General features: G+C 63.1%; 1 protein-coding gene across 4 annotated transcripts in view; it reads right to left on the bottom strand.

The window, feature by feature from the left end:
- Positions 1-5,213: 5,213 nt before the first annotated feature.
- ADGRB1 (adhesion G protein-coupled receptor B1) overlaps positions 5,214-14,834 on the bottom strand; it is a 74,860-nt gene continuing 65,239 nt past the window's right edge. For 2 of the 4 annotated variants that reach the window (XM_074317053.1, XM_074317055.1), the window contains 7 exons: positions 14,502-14,673; positions 12,571-12,666; positions 10,956-10,995; positions 8,106-8,797; positions 6,983-7,018; positions 6,665-6,769; positions 5,214-5,986 (listed from right to left, as the gene is read on the bottom strand). In XM_074317053.1, coding sequence (XP_074173154.1) covers positions 5,789-5,986; positions 6,665-6,769; positions 6,983-7,018; positions 8,106-8,797; positions 10,956-10,995; positions 12,571-12,666; positions 14,502-14,673 — 1,339 coding nt within the window. In that variant the 3' untranslated portion in view covers positions 5,214-5,788. Of the gene's footprint in view, positions 5,990-6,664; positions 6,770-6,982; positions 7,019-8,105; positions 8,798-10,940; positions 10,996-12,570; positions 12,667-14,501; positions 14,674-14,834 lie in introns of all 4 variants that reach the window. The other 2 variants (XM_074317052.1, XM_074317054.1) reach the window with 2 other exon arrangements.

A 14,834-nucleotide genomic window follows, 5' to 3' on the forward strand; every position in this document is an offset into this window, starting at 1 on the left:
CCTGGCTGCCTGCTGTGCCGCTTGTAGTTGTGTCGTATTGTGCAATTCTCTCTATTAAACATGACAGAGTTCCCCCTGGCCTCCTGGGCTCTCTCTGCCTCTCGCTCACCCTCCCAGTGCCACCTTCTCGGGAGGCCATCTGGGCCTGAAGAGCGGACCTGAAGGGTGTCTCCTTGGGCCAGCACAAGGCCCAAAGTCAGCCACTGGCCCTGGGCTGGCCCAGAGACTCGGGGCTCATCACTGAGGCCGCTCCCCAGCCTTCCCAGGCCTTCCCAGATCCTGTGATCCCTCCTCCCCAGCATCTAGAATCTTCCCACGTGCCCGCCCTGGTCCAGGCCCCCCAGCTGCCCTCCTAACCATCCCTTCTCTGAGCCTCTGCCTGAGCAGAGCTTTCTAAATGCACATTCCAGCCCACGCCTGTCCTGCCCTCAGATCGTGTTTAAATCTGGCACATGGGCCTGAGACACTCCAGGATCTGTCCTCGCTGCCTCTGCCCCCGGCTGGGCAGTGCCCGGGCGTTTCCAGCATGGACATCAGCCCCCACCCCAGGCCCTGCTGATGGCCCCTCACTGTGGCCACAGCCCCCTTGCTCCCAGGGACTGCTTTGGGGACGGCACCTGCAGCTGCTCAGAATGTTCCGGCACGTGCTAATCACTGTTGCGTGTGAATCCAATGCAGTCATGAGGATGAGGACCGCGACGAGGCCCTTGCCCTCACGAGGCATCATGGGCCCTCTTAGGGGAGAAGCACAGGTGCTGTCAGACAGCCATCCAGGGAGTATGTGACAGGCCATGTCAGAGGCCCCCGAAGTCGCCCAGACTTCCCCTCCTGCCGGGAGGGGCGGGGAGCCTCCTGGGGAAGGGCATGCTGGAGCACATCTGGCAGGCATCACCAGGGCTGGGGGCAGGACAGGCTGGGAGGGCAGGAGGTGCTGGCTGAGCAAGGGGAGAGGCCTGACCGACACCTAGGGGTCCAAGAGGGCGGATATGGGGAGGGCCCGCCGGAGGGCAGGGGGATAAGCTGGGAAGCTGAGAATGCCCGCCTGGGGGCTAGACCTGCGTGGCTGGTGGCACAGGGCTGGTGGGGGTGTTGGGCAGGAGAGGAGCCTGTGCCGTCCTCCAGAGCCTTTCCCTGTAAGCAGAGGGCCGGCCCTTCCCCCAGCTCTGGTGGGCCTGCTTCCCCTCTAAGTCCACCCAGCTCTCAGAAGAGCAGACCCTTTGTGCATGCCTGGTGGCCCCTGTCCTGAAGGGTACCAGACCCCCAGGCCAAAGCCTGCCCAGAGCCAGGGGTGGGGCTGCCACGGGGTGGGGGCTGGGACTCAGGGGCTCTAGGGCTGCCCAAGCAGCAGTCCAGGCCACACCTCCCTCCTGGAGACTTGCTGGTGAAGTAGGATGAGCCAGAGTCCTCTCTGAGCCCCAAAACTACCTGCCTCCCCCCAGGGGTGGGGCCTGAGAGTAGAACCTCTCTCCTCTTGCCAGCAGGCAGGCCTTCCAAAGGCACCCTGCTTGCACCATCATCCTCTGCTCCAGCTGGGCACTCACGCCTCCAGGCAGCCCACCTGGATGCCCAGTTATCCATCCCCCCACCTCCAGCCTCAGCCCAGGCCCCTCCTCCAGGAAGCGTTGGGTGGAGGGGCATCTCCCTGCTTCGGCTCCCCTGCCACCTCTCAGGGTCCCACCAGCAGGCTGTCTCCCTCCTCTCCTCCTGCAAAGCATCGCTCCATTCTTCCTCTTGCCTGTCCTGGAGTCCCAGGTCCTGCCCTCCTGCATCCATCCAACAGTCTGTCAGCTGCTTCCCCTCCAGGGGACAGGGTCTGGGAGGAATCAGCAAGGACACGAGGGGAGAGGTGGAGGAAGACAGAGAGGGAACAGGGCCCCAGAGGCCACAGGTAGCTGAGCTGCCCTGGAACCCCTGCTCCCAGGCCCCCCAAGGAACTCCCAGTGATGGAGCGGGAGGAGGGAGTGGATGGGGGTGCTGCCTCCTGCCTCCAGACCCCCTTCCCTGGCGGGGTACATATGGTGTTCCCGGAGAGCCATATTGAGCCCAGCAACACCTCCTCCTCCTTCCCGGATGGTGGGGATCCGCCCTCGCCCTGCGGCTGGCCCCGTCCCCAGTTGGGGTCTCACTTGCTGGGAGGCCAGGCTTGGGGTGCTGGGAGAGGGCACGCAGGAAGCCCACCCTCCCCTCCCAGGGAGGCCCTGCCTTCATGTCCCCTGGGATTTGGAGAGGGGTCTGAATTTGTCCTGAGATGACACATGTTAATGCAAGTTTCTAGTCTAGTAAATCGTCCGTCTCATAACCCTAAACTCTGGGGCCTCCATGCTCTTTGTTCAGGACGTGCTGTCCCCCCCTAGGCACCCAGTCTGAGCCTGGCTCACCCAGGCTGTTCGCCACACCTGCGCCAGGCCAATGGCCCTCTGGGGGAGGACAAAGCACCTGCCACGAGGGAAGGTTCTGGAGCCACCCAGCTGGGAGGCTGACATGAGCGGGACTGGTTCCTCCCCTGTACTTGCTTCCGGCTCTGCCAAGGCCTTATTTGGAGGTGGTTCCGCTCACTTGGCGCGGTGACTGGCACATTCACCAGCTATTCACAGACATCCCTCCCCTCCTGCTTATTTTTAGGGCCTGAAAAAGTACTCTGGGAGCCCGCTGTTCCCCATGCCTGGAGAAGTGTGGAGTCCCAGACTGCTGGCCTGGAAGGGCTCTCGGTCACCCAATGCTGCTCTGACAGAGGGAACCTGAGGCCCAGAGGGGAAGGTGTTGACCCAGATCAAGGCCTCCTTCCTCCCGCCGGCCCTGCTGCCATGGAGCAGGGTCCAGAGGCCACAATCAGCTTACCTGGTGCCAGGGTCTTGCTCATCTTTGGGCCCCTGTGTGGCTGCTCTGAGCAGACCCAGTCTAGGGTACAGGGATGCCCCAGCGGGTGTTGGGGCACCAGGGGCGGGGGGACGTTGTATGAGGGTGTCTTCCAAGGGCCAGAAACACCCCCACCATCTCAGAAGGATCTGCAGGGAGGAGACTGCAGAAAGCAACCCCTCTGTAGGGGGTCCGAGTCCTCCCTGGGCCATAGGCAGTAGGCGGCAGGTCAGGGATGTAGGTGGGGGTCTCTGTGGCCCCCCTCCAACCACTGAGCTCCAGGTCTGGCGGCAGCTCCAGGCAGGGCCTTGGCACTCTCCCCATCAAGGTGATCCCTGCCGTCCTCAGCCCCACGCCTCCTAGGACACGGCAGTGCTGCTCATGGCAGCTGAAGGGAGGCAGAGGAGGTGGTCTTAGCTTCACTGGTCACAGGTTGCCAAGAAGAATGACACTTGTACAAAGATGCCAAGACGATTAAGGGAACACAAGGCAGGAAGATGTCTCTGGTGGTTTCTGGTGGCAGCAAGGGGAGATGGGGATGCCACGGCTGCCCTGGGGTCACCCGCCCGTAAAGGGGAGTTTCCAGGATGAGCCAGGAGAGCTGCGTTCAGACTGACGATCCATGGGATTCTGGCAGCACCACTTTGCCACGCTGCACGTCTGTTTCCTTGACCACAACTAGCATCAGGCCAGAGCACTGCCCAGCATAGGGCTCACCACGACAAGGTGACCGGGGACCGACCCAAGCAGGGCCCAAGGGTACTGACAAATCCTGTGGGGACATTCCTGGCAGGATCCCTGCACTGATAGCCAGGGAGGGGGCAGCAATTTCTGTACTTAGTCCCTGGGCTGGGTGGTCGCGGAGCATTGAACAGCAGTGAACATGGATGAGGCCTCCAAATGGCCCACCTGCACACCCCCTCTTTGGGTTGGGGCCTCTGTCCGCTGCCTCTGGGGGCTCATTGAGGTCCCCTGGCTGCCTGAGGCCTGGCGGCTCCTGTGGTGGGGAGCACAGCCTGGGGGAGGAGGCCTCCCAGCCTCCGAGCTTCCCAGCAGGCTCCCTGCAGAGACTCAGGCTGCCCCCTGCTGGAAGCACGGAGAAGAGACAGATCCCAAATTTTTCACTCTGCTCATGTTCAGAAAATGGGCAGGGGACGTGGTCAGTGAGCTGAGGTGGGAAGTGGTCAAGGACTGGGCGGGATGGAGAGGGGCACCAGGCATGTACCCCGCACCCAGGTGTAGGGCGGTAGCTCTGAGTGTGGTCACATTTGTCCCTCACACCTGACCCCTTGACAGTGGGACCATTCTTGAATGTGCCCCCAAGTCCAGCCTGCCCCGGGACTGCCCCAGGACTGAGGGGGGAGGCAAGCGTGACAGGGGTGATGCAGAGGAGGGAAGAGGCTCTGCTGGAGATCGAAGGGCCCACCACGGCCAGCCAGGAGGGGCAGTCCCAGGCCCGAGTCTCCGTCTCTCTCTCCATCTCCTCCACCTTGCATTTCCTTTATTGTCTCAGATTGTTCTTTAAAGATTTTTGTTTTATTGGGAAAGGGGAACAGGACTTGATTGGGGAACAGTGTGTACTTCCGGGACTTTTCCAAGTCAAGTTGTCCTTTCAATCTTAGTTGTGGAGGGCGCAGCTCAGCTCCAGGTCCAGTTACCGTTTCTAGTTGTAGGGGGCACAGCCCACCATCCCTTGTGGGAGTCAAGCTGGCAGCCTTGTGGTTGAGAGGACGCGCTCCAACCAACTGAGCCATCCGGGAGCTCAGCGGCAGCTCAGCTCAAGGTGCTGTGTTCAATCTTAATTGCAGGGGGCACTGCCCACCAACCCTTGCAGGAGCGGAGGAGTCAAATCAGCAAACTTGTGGCCCAACCAACCGTGCCATCTGGCCACCCGGGAGCTGAGCGATAGCTCATTGACTTCATTCTAGTTGCGGAGGGCGCAGCTCGCTGGCCCATGTGGGAATCGAACCAGCAGCCCCATTGCTCAGAGCTCGTGCTCTAACCAACTGAGCCACCCGTCCGCCCTCAGATTGTTCTTTAAAAGCACTGCGTGTCCCTCCTGCAATGAGTCAAGGCCCAGGGAAGTCAAACACCTGCCCCTGTGGGTCTCAAAGTCTGAGGAGGGGAGGGGGGCAGGGGCCCCCAGCACCCTGGGGTCCCCATCAGGTTCCCTCACAGCCCCCCTGGGAGACGAGCCCCTGCCTGGGCCCACATGGGGGCGGGAGGAGAGGTCCTAATAGCCTCGCAGGGCACAGGACAGGGTGAAGCTGCGGTGCCCAGCAGGCCTCACCAGCCTTGACAGGGTGGAGGGACCAAGGCTGGTCAGCAGCCTGGAGGAAGGTGACACAGAGCGGATGTGGGTTTTTAACTCTTTTTATTGAAGAAAAGAAAAGGAGAGAAAAAATAGATTGCCCACTGCTGCTTCGTCCTAGTCCTGCCCCTGGGGGCAACGCAGGTGAGAGGGCTGTGCCTGGGTTTGGGGAGGGGCCCCCAGGCCCTGGAAGGGGGTGGGGGGGCTGGCTGCTTCCCAAGGAGTGGGGGTATCTAAAAAACGGTGCCAGGCTGGCCGGGCCAAGCAGGCTGGTCCTGTGTTGCTGCGGCTCAGGCAGGCCTCCCGGGGGTGCTGGCCGCACCCTGCCTGGCCATTGTCCGCAGCCGCCTGCCTGACCGCTGGGGCTGGGTCCGAGGAGGGCAGAGTCTGAGGCACCTTCTGGCCTCTGGAGCCCTGTGCCACTGGGGCCTCCATCACCTCCTGTCCCGTCTGGCTCTGGTCCCAGCACTGCGAGCCTCTGCCTGGCTGCCGTCCGAGTGCCCTGAGGCCGGGCGCGGGCCTGGCCGCCGCCCGAGCGCGTGTCTGTGCCCGTCCTGCAGCAGGAGCGGGCAGGGCAGCAGCCCTCCTCCGTGGCCCCGTGCGTGGCCGCCGCCCACCCGCTCAGACCTCAGTCTGGAGGTCGATGACGTCCTGGCCCACCAGGGGGATGGTGGCCCCCGACTTCTCCCACTCCACGCTCCGCAGCTCCAGCGGGCACGGCGGCAGCGGCTCCAGCTCCTTTTTCACCCACGCGGGCGTCCCGTGCGCTTTCCGGAGGCTCTCCCATGGCCGCTTGTTGGGCGTCTGCTGCTTTTCTGGCTGCTGGGCAGCGGGCGGTGGGTGGGGTGGGAGCCGAGATGGAGAGACGGAGCAAGAACAGATGGGGAGGTGAGAAAAGGATGCAGACAAGAGTCAGAAGAGTGAGGAAGGGACCAGAAAGGTGCGGGGTGAGTGCAAGAGGCCTTGGCACAGAAGGGGAAGGGAGTAGCAGAGCCTTTCCCGACTGCACACGGCCGTGGTCCCCTCCACTGGGTCAGGGTCTGGAGGTGGCTTGCAGAAAAGGGCAGATGGAGGCCTCTGCCTGCTCAGTACCCCTCGCTTGGCTGTTCCCTTCTCTGAGAGGCAGCCTTGCTCAGGCTGCCCTGGCCCCCACTGCAGCCCAGTGCACTGCCTACCCTTGCAGACAGGAGCCCTGGGACAGACCCATCCATCTGCCCAGTCCCTCCAGGGTCTAGCATGGGCTGGGTCAGGCCAGTCCTCAGGAAAGGTTAAACGAATGAACGGAGTTGAATGGAGTCGAAGGAGGGAGAAGGCAAACTTACCGAAGGGCGCGCCCCAAGCCCGCCCCACCTTGCTGCCCATGGTCCTGCCACCAGCCCAGGCCCCGCCCCACCGCCATGAGGCCCCACCCACCACCCAGGCCCCGCCCACCGCCCTGAGGCCCCACCCACCACCCAGGCCCCGCCCCACCGCCCTGAGGCCCTGCGCCCCCCAGACCTTGCTCTCGGGGCCCAGCACCTCCTTGTCCTTCTCTGCATGCTGCAACTTCCGGTTCAGGTCCTGGAACATGTCCTGGTGCCGTTTCCGCGTGTGCATGATTTTCTGCAGGGGGCAGAAGGGCAGAGAGTCCTGAGCCGGAAGGGGCTGCCCTGCCCTCCACCCACCTGTGGGCTGACTCCGGGAAACCTGGTCTCCCAGGTCAGGGCCAGGTCCTCCTCCCCAACCCTCTCCTGGCCTGTTGGACCAGCCTGTCAGGCCTGGGGCTCAGAGCACATCTGGCAGCAGGTGTCTGGGGAAGGGGACACCAGGACGCACCTCAAAGTCCAGTTCTGCGTACCGCGATTTCCGCCGCTGTGGGGAGAAGGGGTTTGTGTGCATTTACAACCAGTTCCCTAAAGCCGCCTCCCAGGTCACCAGCCCTGGCCTCTCCTTGCCTGAGGATGGGGTAGCAGGACCCGCTCACCCCATGCCTGCCCTTGGATCTGGGCCACACCTCTGGGTGCACTATGGTTCTCAGTGTCCAGGGCCCTCACAGGCCACCAGGGCCCAGAGACACTGGGGATGGGGGTGGGGGTGGGGCCAGCCTGGGGTTCTGCGGGGACAGAGTGGGCACTGACGGGCTGGTGGGAAAGTCATGAGGTCCCTCTTCCCTAGACTGTCTGAAGCTCGTGTTACAGTCCAGAACTGGAATGGATCAGCATTCACCTTCTGCCCCAGCATAAAGGGGCCGAACTGCCCCCAGGGCTGTCTCCTACCTTGAGGCCAGTCCCAGAGCTGGGCAAGGGTGTCTGGCTCAGTGTGCCCAGGACACACTCCCAGGGCCAAGACCTTGACGTAGGGCTATGGCACAGCTGGGCGCCACAGGGAACTGGGTCCTAGGGAGCGTGAGGCTCCCCGAGGTGCTGGGCCTGGCTGCTCCCACCCCTCTCATTTCTGATCCCATGTCCTATAGGCTGGGAGGGCCTTGGGGGTTAACTCTAGGTTTCAGGCTGGACTAAGGGAGGGACTTGCTGTGGTGACCACCCAACCACAGAAGGGGCCAGACCCAAGCAAGATTCAAGTCCAGCTCAGTGGGTCCAGGCTGTGGGCCCGTGCGTGAGCCCCGTGCAATGGGTGAGACCACCAGGTTGGGGAACCACCCGACGAGAGGTGGATCCCGCCAGCGAGCTCCCTGTTATGAGGGTCCAGGAGGGCTGAGGGCTGTGGCTGGAGGACAGACAGATGCTGTTGCCTTTGCGTAAGATTGAGGACACCTTGGTCGTACGCCAGGCCAGGCCACTTGCCAGCACAGGCCTGTCTCCCTTCTTACCAAAGGGATGCTTCCAGCACGGTGAGCCTCCCTGACACTGGCTGCCAGCCTCAACCCAAGGTGCCCAGGACGCACACCCCTCCTTTGCTGGCTAAGGCCCCCCACCCCGAGCCCCTGGGCGGCCCTCACCTCCAGGGAGCTCACGGACAGGGTGGACACGTTCTCATTCTTGGTCCCAGTCCCCATGCTGGGCCCTGCGTGGGCAATGGGCTCCCCAGGCTCCCCCAGGCCGGGGGGCACGGGCTCCAGCGTGGGTGGTGGGGGCAGGGGTTGCTGGGGGGGTGGGGGTGGCGGGGGTGGGGGTGGCGGGGGCTGGGCGGGGGGCGCCTCAGGGGGCTGGCGGGAGGGCGGGCTGCGGGCGGACAGGCCAGTGTCGGGCGCCATGTTGAGGTGGATGAGGCGTGTCTGGGGCATCTGGTCAATGTGAATGCTGTGCTTTGGCTCCTCCGGGGGCTTGGGCCGCAGCGTGGCTGTGGCCGTGGGCAGGATGACGTAGCTCGTGTCCAGGGCCTTCTCCTGCGCCCGGCTCAGCTCTGAATCCAGCTTCTTGAAGATGTCCCCATCCCCCACAAAGGAGGACTTGGGTACCCGGTCCTTCTTGAGGGTCAGTGAGTGGTTGGGGAAGTCGGGCAGGGGACCGCCGGGGCAGCGGGGCGAGCCGTGCAGGTGCAGCTTGGACACGTTGGCCGGCAGGCTGTTGAAGTTGGGGGGTGGCGCCTTGGCGTGAGCCAGTTTCAGCTTCTCCTCTTCGGGCAGCGACGGCCGCTTGAGCGTGCCCGTGATGGTGGCCGTGCGGCAGGCAGCGATGTCTTTGTTCAGCACTGAGGGGCAGGTGGGGGGTCAGGGCGGCCTCCGGGGGTCCGGCCAGGCCCCCCGGGCACACCCCCTGCTATGTTTGGTGCTGCAAAGCTGGGGTTCCTTTTGCTCTTTTAAATAAGGCTGGGACACGGGCTGCCCCTCTGTCTCCCCCATAAGAGATGACCACCACCTACACTGCTCTTCCAGTAGCCGGGTGGCCCATTGGCCCTGGAGGTAGCCCACAGTGCCCACAAGTGCAGGGACACAGCTCCTTGCTGCAGGCAAGACGGCCTGTTCCTGGGGGCCCAGTCGCCCCTCCTGTTCAGCTGCACGGAAACCAGGCTGGCTGCCATGACCTCTGGCCTGGGTTCCAGCTTGCCTACACCCCCCCACCCGGTTCCTACCAGTCAATTCACCCTCCACTGGCCCTCACAGAGCCTGATGCTGCCAGGTCCAGCTGCCCATCCAGCCCCCTCAGGGCCCCTCCTCAGGACGCCTGCTCTGACTGCAGCGCCCTCCCCCTGCTGGCCACACCTCTGTCCAGCCCCCAGGCAGCAGCGCCTGTCAGCTCTCCCCTGCATCCCACCTCATCAGCACACGCCCTCCAAGCTGCCCAGGCCGACGGTCAGTCACTGGCTTTAGGTCAGAGCCTTTCACGCTGCCCTCTTTGCCCCTTGTCTTCTCCACCCTCTGGCCACCGACACCCTGCACCCACTCCATGTGGCCCAACAGGGGCCCATCATCTTCTCCACCAAGCCTGTGGCCCCCCAGCGTCAGGAAGGGCCCGTCCCTCACTGTCTCCCCCTGCACGTGCCTCCCTGGAGGTTTCCCAGCCCACCTCAGAGCGAGCGTTGAGCCTCGTGGTCTGGGCTGTGTGCCTCCCATGCACTAGGCAGACAACCCAAACTCCTTCCAGACCCCAGGCCCTCGCTGGGGCGCCCACTTCACCCCGTGTCTGCCTGGGCGGGGGCCTGCTCCCACACACTCAGCGCTTGGCCGTGTTTATGACACCTCCTCCCCGCCATCCCCAACCCACAGCCACCAGCCACGGCCAGGCCGGGCCATCTTACTAATGAGGAACAGATGGGAGGCTCAGAGAGGCTGGTGCCACCCAACGGGGCTGGGCCAAGCTCCTAAAGGCTCCCAAGTCTAGGGGTCACCTCCCAATGAGATTGGCTAGACCACATGAGACTAAAGGGCTCCAGCTCCTGTTCAGCCCAACCCGGAGGTCCCCTCCTTGAGGAAGGCCCCCTGGGTCTACCTGGCCGCATCTGACACTCCCTACGTGGGGCTGTCCCAGTCCCTCCCCATGGCTGTCTCTGGAGAAGGTGCTCCTCAAATACCTGACAGGCCAGAGGTCGCGTGAGCAGTTGGTCACTGCTGGTCACTGCCCCAGACCTCTGGCTCACACAAGCCTCTGGCAGGCTTCCTTTTATCGGGCAAGTGATTCCCTTCTTGCCCTCCCTTCCAGGAAGCTCAGTGCTAGCCTAGGGATCAGCGGTGGGTCCTTGGCCCTGTTTCCCTCCTGCTCCCGCCCCTCCTCCATGGTTGGACTAACAATGAAGAGATGAAGGCAACACAGAATATGGGCCCTCGTGGGAGGGCAGGCAGGGGTGAGTGACAGGTGTGGGTGGGGCGGGGGGCAGGGCAACTCCGGGTCTCATGCAGAGCCTGTTCAGCCTCATTGTCCCTACCAGGAGGGTAAGGTCACAGCTCGGCAGTGTGTGTGGGTGCTGAGGAGTGGGGCACGATGGGGAGAGGGCCGGGGCTGGGCAGGGAGGCCCCAGGCGGTCCTCTCCAGGGCTAAGAACTCTGCCAAAACAGATGTCCCTGCACCTGCAGAGCCTGAGCTCCAGGACAGTTTTCTGGAGGCTTCTTCAGCTCATGCCCTCCAGACCCTGCCTGAGGCCTCGGGGGTGGGTGGGTGTGGGAGGCATGCAGGCAGCTGGGGCAAGCCAAGGTCTGTGTTCAGCCCAGGCCAGGGGAGGGCCGTCTCCCTGCTCAGACCAGGGCTCCGGGCAGCGTCCCCTGGGCCTGGGTGGACCTGACCCAGCCCCAGTGTGGGAGTAGGAGGCAGGGGCGGGAAAGGACAGACAAATGAACAGATGCACAAAGGAAAGAAAAAGAAACAAGTGGGCCCTGGCGAGGGCCACCTGTCGCTCTCACCTGTCAGGCGCTCACCTGATCTACAGGCCAGATCCACGTCCTTCTCAAAGTCTGTCTGCAAGACAGAGACAGGGCAGGGTGAGGGCCCGTGGGCCAGTGGGCAGGGCTGGGGTGCTGCCCCAAGAGCCATGATGCCTGTAGGCTGGTGGGAAAGGGCCACACTGGAAAAGCAGCCGCACCTGGGAGGGGTGTGTGTGTATGTACGCACGTGCAGGCTCCTGAGGGTTAAGGGGGTCCACACGTTCAAGGGTGCCCGTGTGTTCACACAAAGTGAACTCCTGGAGGGCGGCCACACCCTGCATGCTCGCCTGTGCATGTACATACACATGTGTGCAAGTGTGCACACGCGTGTGAGCACGTTATCCCTCCAGGGTATCCGTGCATTAGCTGGGAAGTGGGAGTCGGGTCCTGCCACAGCTCACTCACCTTCTTGCCCCCTGGCTTCACTCTCTCCTGCCCCCTTTGCCCCTGGGCCTCCAGCACTGTCCCTCACACCCCTCCAATGGGGCACAGAGGGCCCCACACCAGAGCCCCTGAGCCCAGGCCACCACCTGCTGACATGTGGGGCATGGAGGCCTGCCCCATGGCACCTCTTTAGTCACTGCCACAGCCCTGAGAATCAGGAAACAGAGGTCGGCCAGTCGGGGAGAGGCAGAGCAGAGTCGGGATGCAGATGTCTGGTGCCAGGGAGGGCACCAGCTGCCCCTTAAGCACTGGCCATGGTCTCTGCCACAGCACTGGCCCCATCCCAGGCTAGGAGCTGGGGAAGTGGCTCAGGCCACGCCAGGTCAGTGGCCTTCTCCAGGGGCGGTGGGCCCCAGGGGGCCGCCGGGCCCTTCACCTCAAACCTGGAGGATCCTTCCTTGAAGCGCAGAGGTCAGGTTGGCGGGAAGACCACAAAGCCTGAGGTCAGAGGTCAGGCCAGGAGCAGTGTCAGGGGTCCAGGACCCACCCTTGCTCCCGACGACACCAGCGGCCTACCCCTGGCTGGCCACTGGCATCTGCTGAGCCCTGCCTGTGACCACAACCAACCACCTTGAAGATAGATCAGGGGCACCTCTGTGGGCAGCAGGTGCAACATGACATTGAGAATTCACCCAGGGCACTACCAGGGCCTGAAGGGGCGGCCTGATGGGGACGTAGGGAGGGCTTCTGGGAGAAGGTGGCATCTCAGTGGACACCTGTGAGGTGGGCAGCACAAGAGGGTGGGGTGTACAAAGGGCAGCACCTGGGTCCGACTGCGTGCGGCGCTAGGGAGTCTGGTCCTGAGGGGACAAGGCCACAGCAGGGTCGGGGTGAGTGGACAGGCCAGGCGGTTCCCCGGGGAGAAGCCACGTAAGCCAAGTTCTATTCCTGGCTGAGCTTGAGGGGAGGGCAGGAGCTGAGACAAGGGCTGGGGCACCCAGAGGGTGGGGTCTGACCAATGGGCACTGCTGGTACCAAGGGTGGGCCTGGGGTGGACATCAGCCCCACCCAGACTCTCGTCAATTTGACCCTGCCTGCCCCCAAATCCTGGACCAGGGATTTCGCCCTGGGGAGCCTCAGTTTCCCCAACCTTGAACTGGGCTCAGACATCCTAACGGGGCCCAGAAAATCTCAGCGGCAGCCTGCCATGGGCTCCGGGCCCTACCATGAGCTGGGCGTGGCCGTTCTGGAAGGAGCCCCCCGAGTCCCCATTGCCCTCCTCCTGGCGGTCTACCACGCGGCACTTCACAGCATCCTGGACCTGGGGAGGGAGAGCACAGGTGGTCAACGGCGAGCCCCGCCATGGAAGACTGCCTCAGGAGCGATGCTGGACTGCAAGGTCTCTCCTGACCCCCTCAGGCCCAGTGCGGGCCCAGCCTCTTCTCTGACACTCTCTCTGTGCCCTTCACAGTGTGAACTCAAAAGTGTGGAGCCCCCAAGAATGTGCTGTGGGCCCTCCTGGCCAAATGTGGTAAGAACCGGACATCGGGCCAAGGCAGGCGTGGTGTCCAGACCTGTCCTGCGTCACCACGGCCTCTACTTCTCTGTCGGGACAAACCGAGGGCCTGACTCTCACTCCCTCAGGAGATGCCCCTCTGAGCGCCCACAAGGGCCCAGGGTGAGACCACGTGTCTGTGGGGGAGCCAGGCCCACTACAGCCAGGGACTCTTTAGGAGGAGACAGTAAAGAGCTCCATCCGTCAGGCGGCCCTCTCTCCTGGGTGGGCCGTAGGCGGTCTTACCCACCCACTCAGCTTCTCAGAAGTGCGCTCATATTTTTAATTCCTATGTGCTCGCTTTCCATTCTCGGATGTTCCTTTTCCGTAGTTCTCATTTCACAGAAGCCAGGCCACCGAGGGCCAAGAGTGTGGCCTTAGAGCTTGGTCAGCGTGTGACCACCTGGGCTCAAACCCATGCAAGGTGACTGCCCTGTGCTGGCCTGCAGCTGCCCCATCTGCAGAAGGGGCTGTTGTGAGATCACGGGGACAGGTGGATGTTTTCTGGGGACGTCACTGCGGGGCCTGTGACGTGTCTTCCCTCTGGGCTGTTTGTGGCCCACTGGGTGCATCGTAGCTTTTCCATTGCAGCCTCTCCTTAGGTCCTCGGGATTTCAGAGGGAACCCTCAGGACCGACTGGGCCTGTTTCAATGGCAGAAACTTCAGGTCTTCATCTTCCTGTCTTTCCGTACAGTCAAGACCCCTGGAGAGGGGTGTTCACATCTCCCCAGCAGGTATGGGCTGGGCTGGGGGTCTCTGCTGACGGGGTGACTGAGGTCAGCATGTACATTTCCCCTGTACATTCTCAGTATGGTAATGGTACCCCCATCTTCAGCTGCAGAGGTTCCCTCAGCCCAGGGGGATCGAAGCTGCTCCCTAAGCAGACAGAGAACCAGTCCTGGCCATCCCTCGGCATCCAGAGGGCCCTGGTGGCCCCACTTCCCAAAGCTCCCAGGCCTCAGCGGTGTGGGCCGGCCGCTTCGAGCCTCCCACCGCCGGCTGTGTGCTGGGCTGTTCTGCTTCCGACTCCCAGGTTTTGTCACTGTCAGTCCGCTCCTGTTTTCTCTGTCCTTTGAAATCCATGTGCTTTAAAAGTTCCCCTTGCTGTCTTTCTAGGAGGTTCCGGGGGGAGCAGAGGTAGTCTGGCTGTCTGCCTGCCCATTCAGCCCCTTCAGCCCCCGCTGATGTCCTCTGCAATCCTGCACTGCTCTCCGTCTGACCCTGAAGAAGGCCCCAAGTCCACTGACATCAAAATGCGTGTTTTTCCACATTTCAGCCCCTCTAAGATAGCAGCACATCACCTTACATGTTGCTACCAGCCAGTGGCAGTCGGGACCTGGTTTGGTAAAAATCTTCTCTACTACCTTCTGGAGAGGTCCAGAAAATGCCAGACTAGGAGTCTCAGCTGCCATGAAAGCTGCTCACATCTCTAGTGGCTCCCAGGGGCCCCAGGAGGATGGAGCCCCTGCCCCCACCCTGTCTGAGCCAACACAGGGCACAGGGGCATCTCAGCGCCTGGGCCAGGCTGATGCCCAGAAGCCCCGGGAAACCTGCAGGTGTCTGGTGGGTGCCAGCCCCACCTGCCCCACCAGCCGCCCACCTCTCTCCGCAAGATGCAGTGCACCATCACAATGACAAAACCCTCCAGCGAGTCGAAGACAGCGAAGAGGATCTGGAAGAGGGCGGAGCGGCGGTCGGTGACGGCAAGCACTGCTGACATCCAGGTCAGTGCCAGAAGCGGCAGCACCACGCAGGAGCTCCACAGCGAGGCCCTGCAGACACGGCGGCATCAGGGCTGCCCAGGCCCGTGCCCGTGCCCCACCCGGGACCTGGCCTCAGCCCCCGTCTCCCTCCCAGGGGCCGGGCCAGGCCACCCTTCCCACCAGGGAGAGTCTCCCATGGGGTCCCCGCTGGGCCTCCCACGCCTGGGCTG

This window comes from Rhinolophus sinicus, linkage group LG12 (genome assembly GCF_036562045.2).
Source record: "Rhinolophus sinicus isolate RSC01 linkage group LG12, ASM3656204v1, whole genome shotgun sequence".
NCBI classification, from domain to species: Eukaryota; Metazoa; Chordata; class Mammalia; order Chiroptera; family Rhinolophidae; genus Rhinolophus; species Rhinolophus sinicus.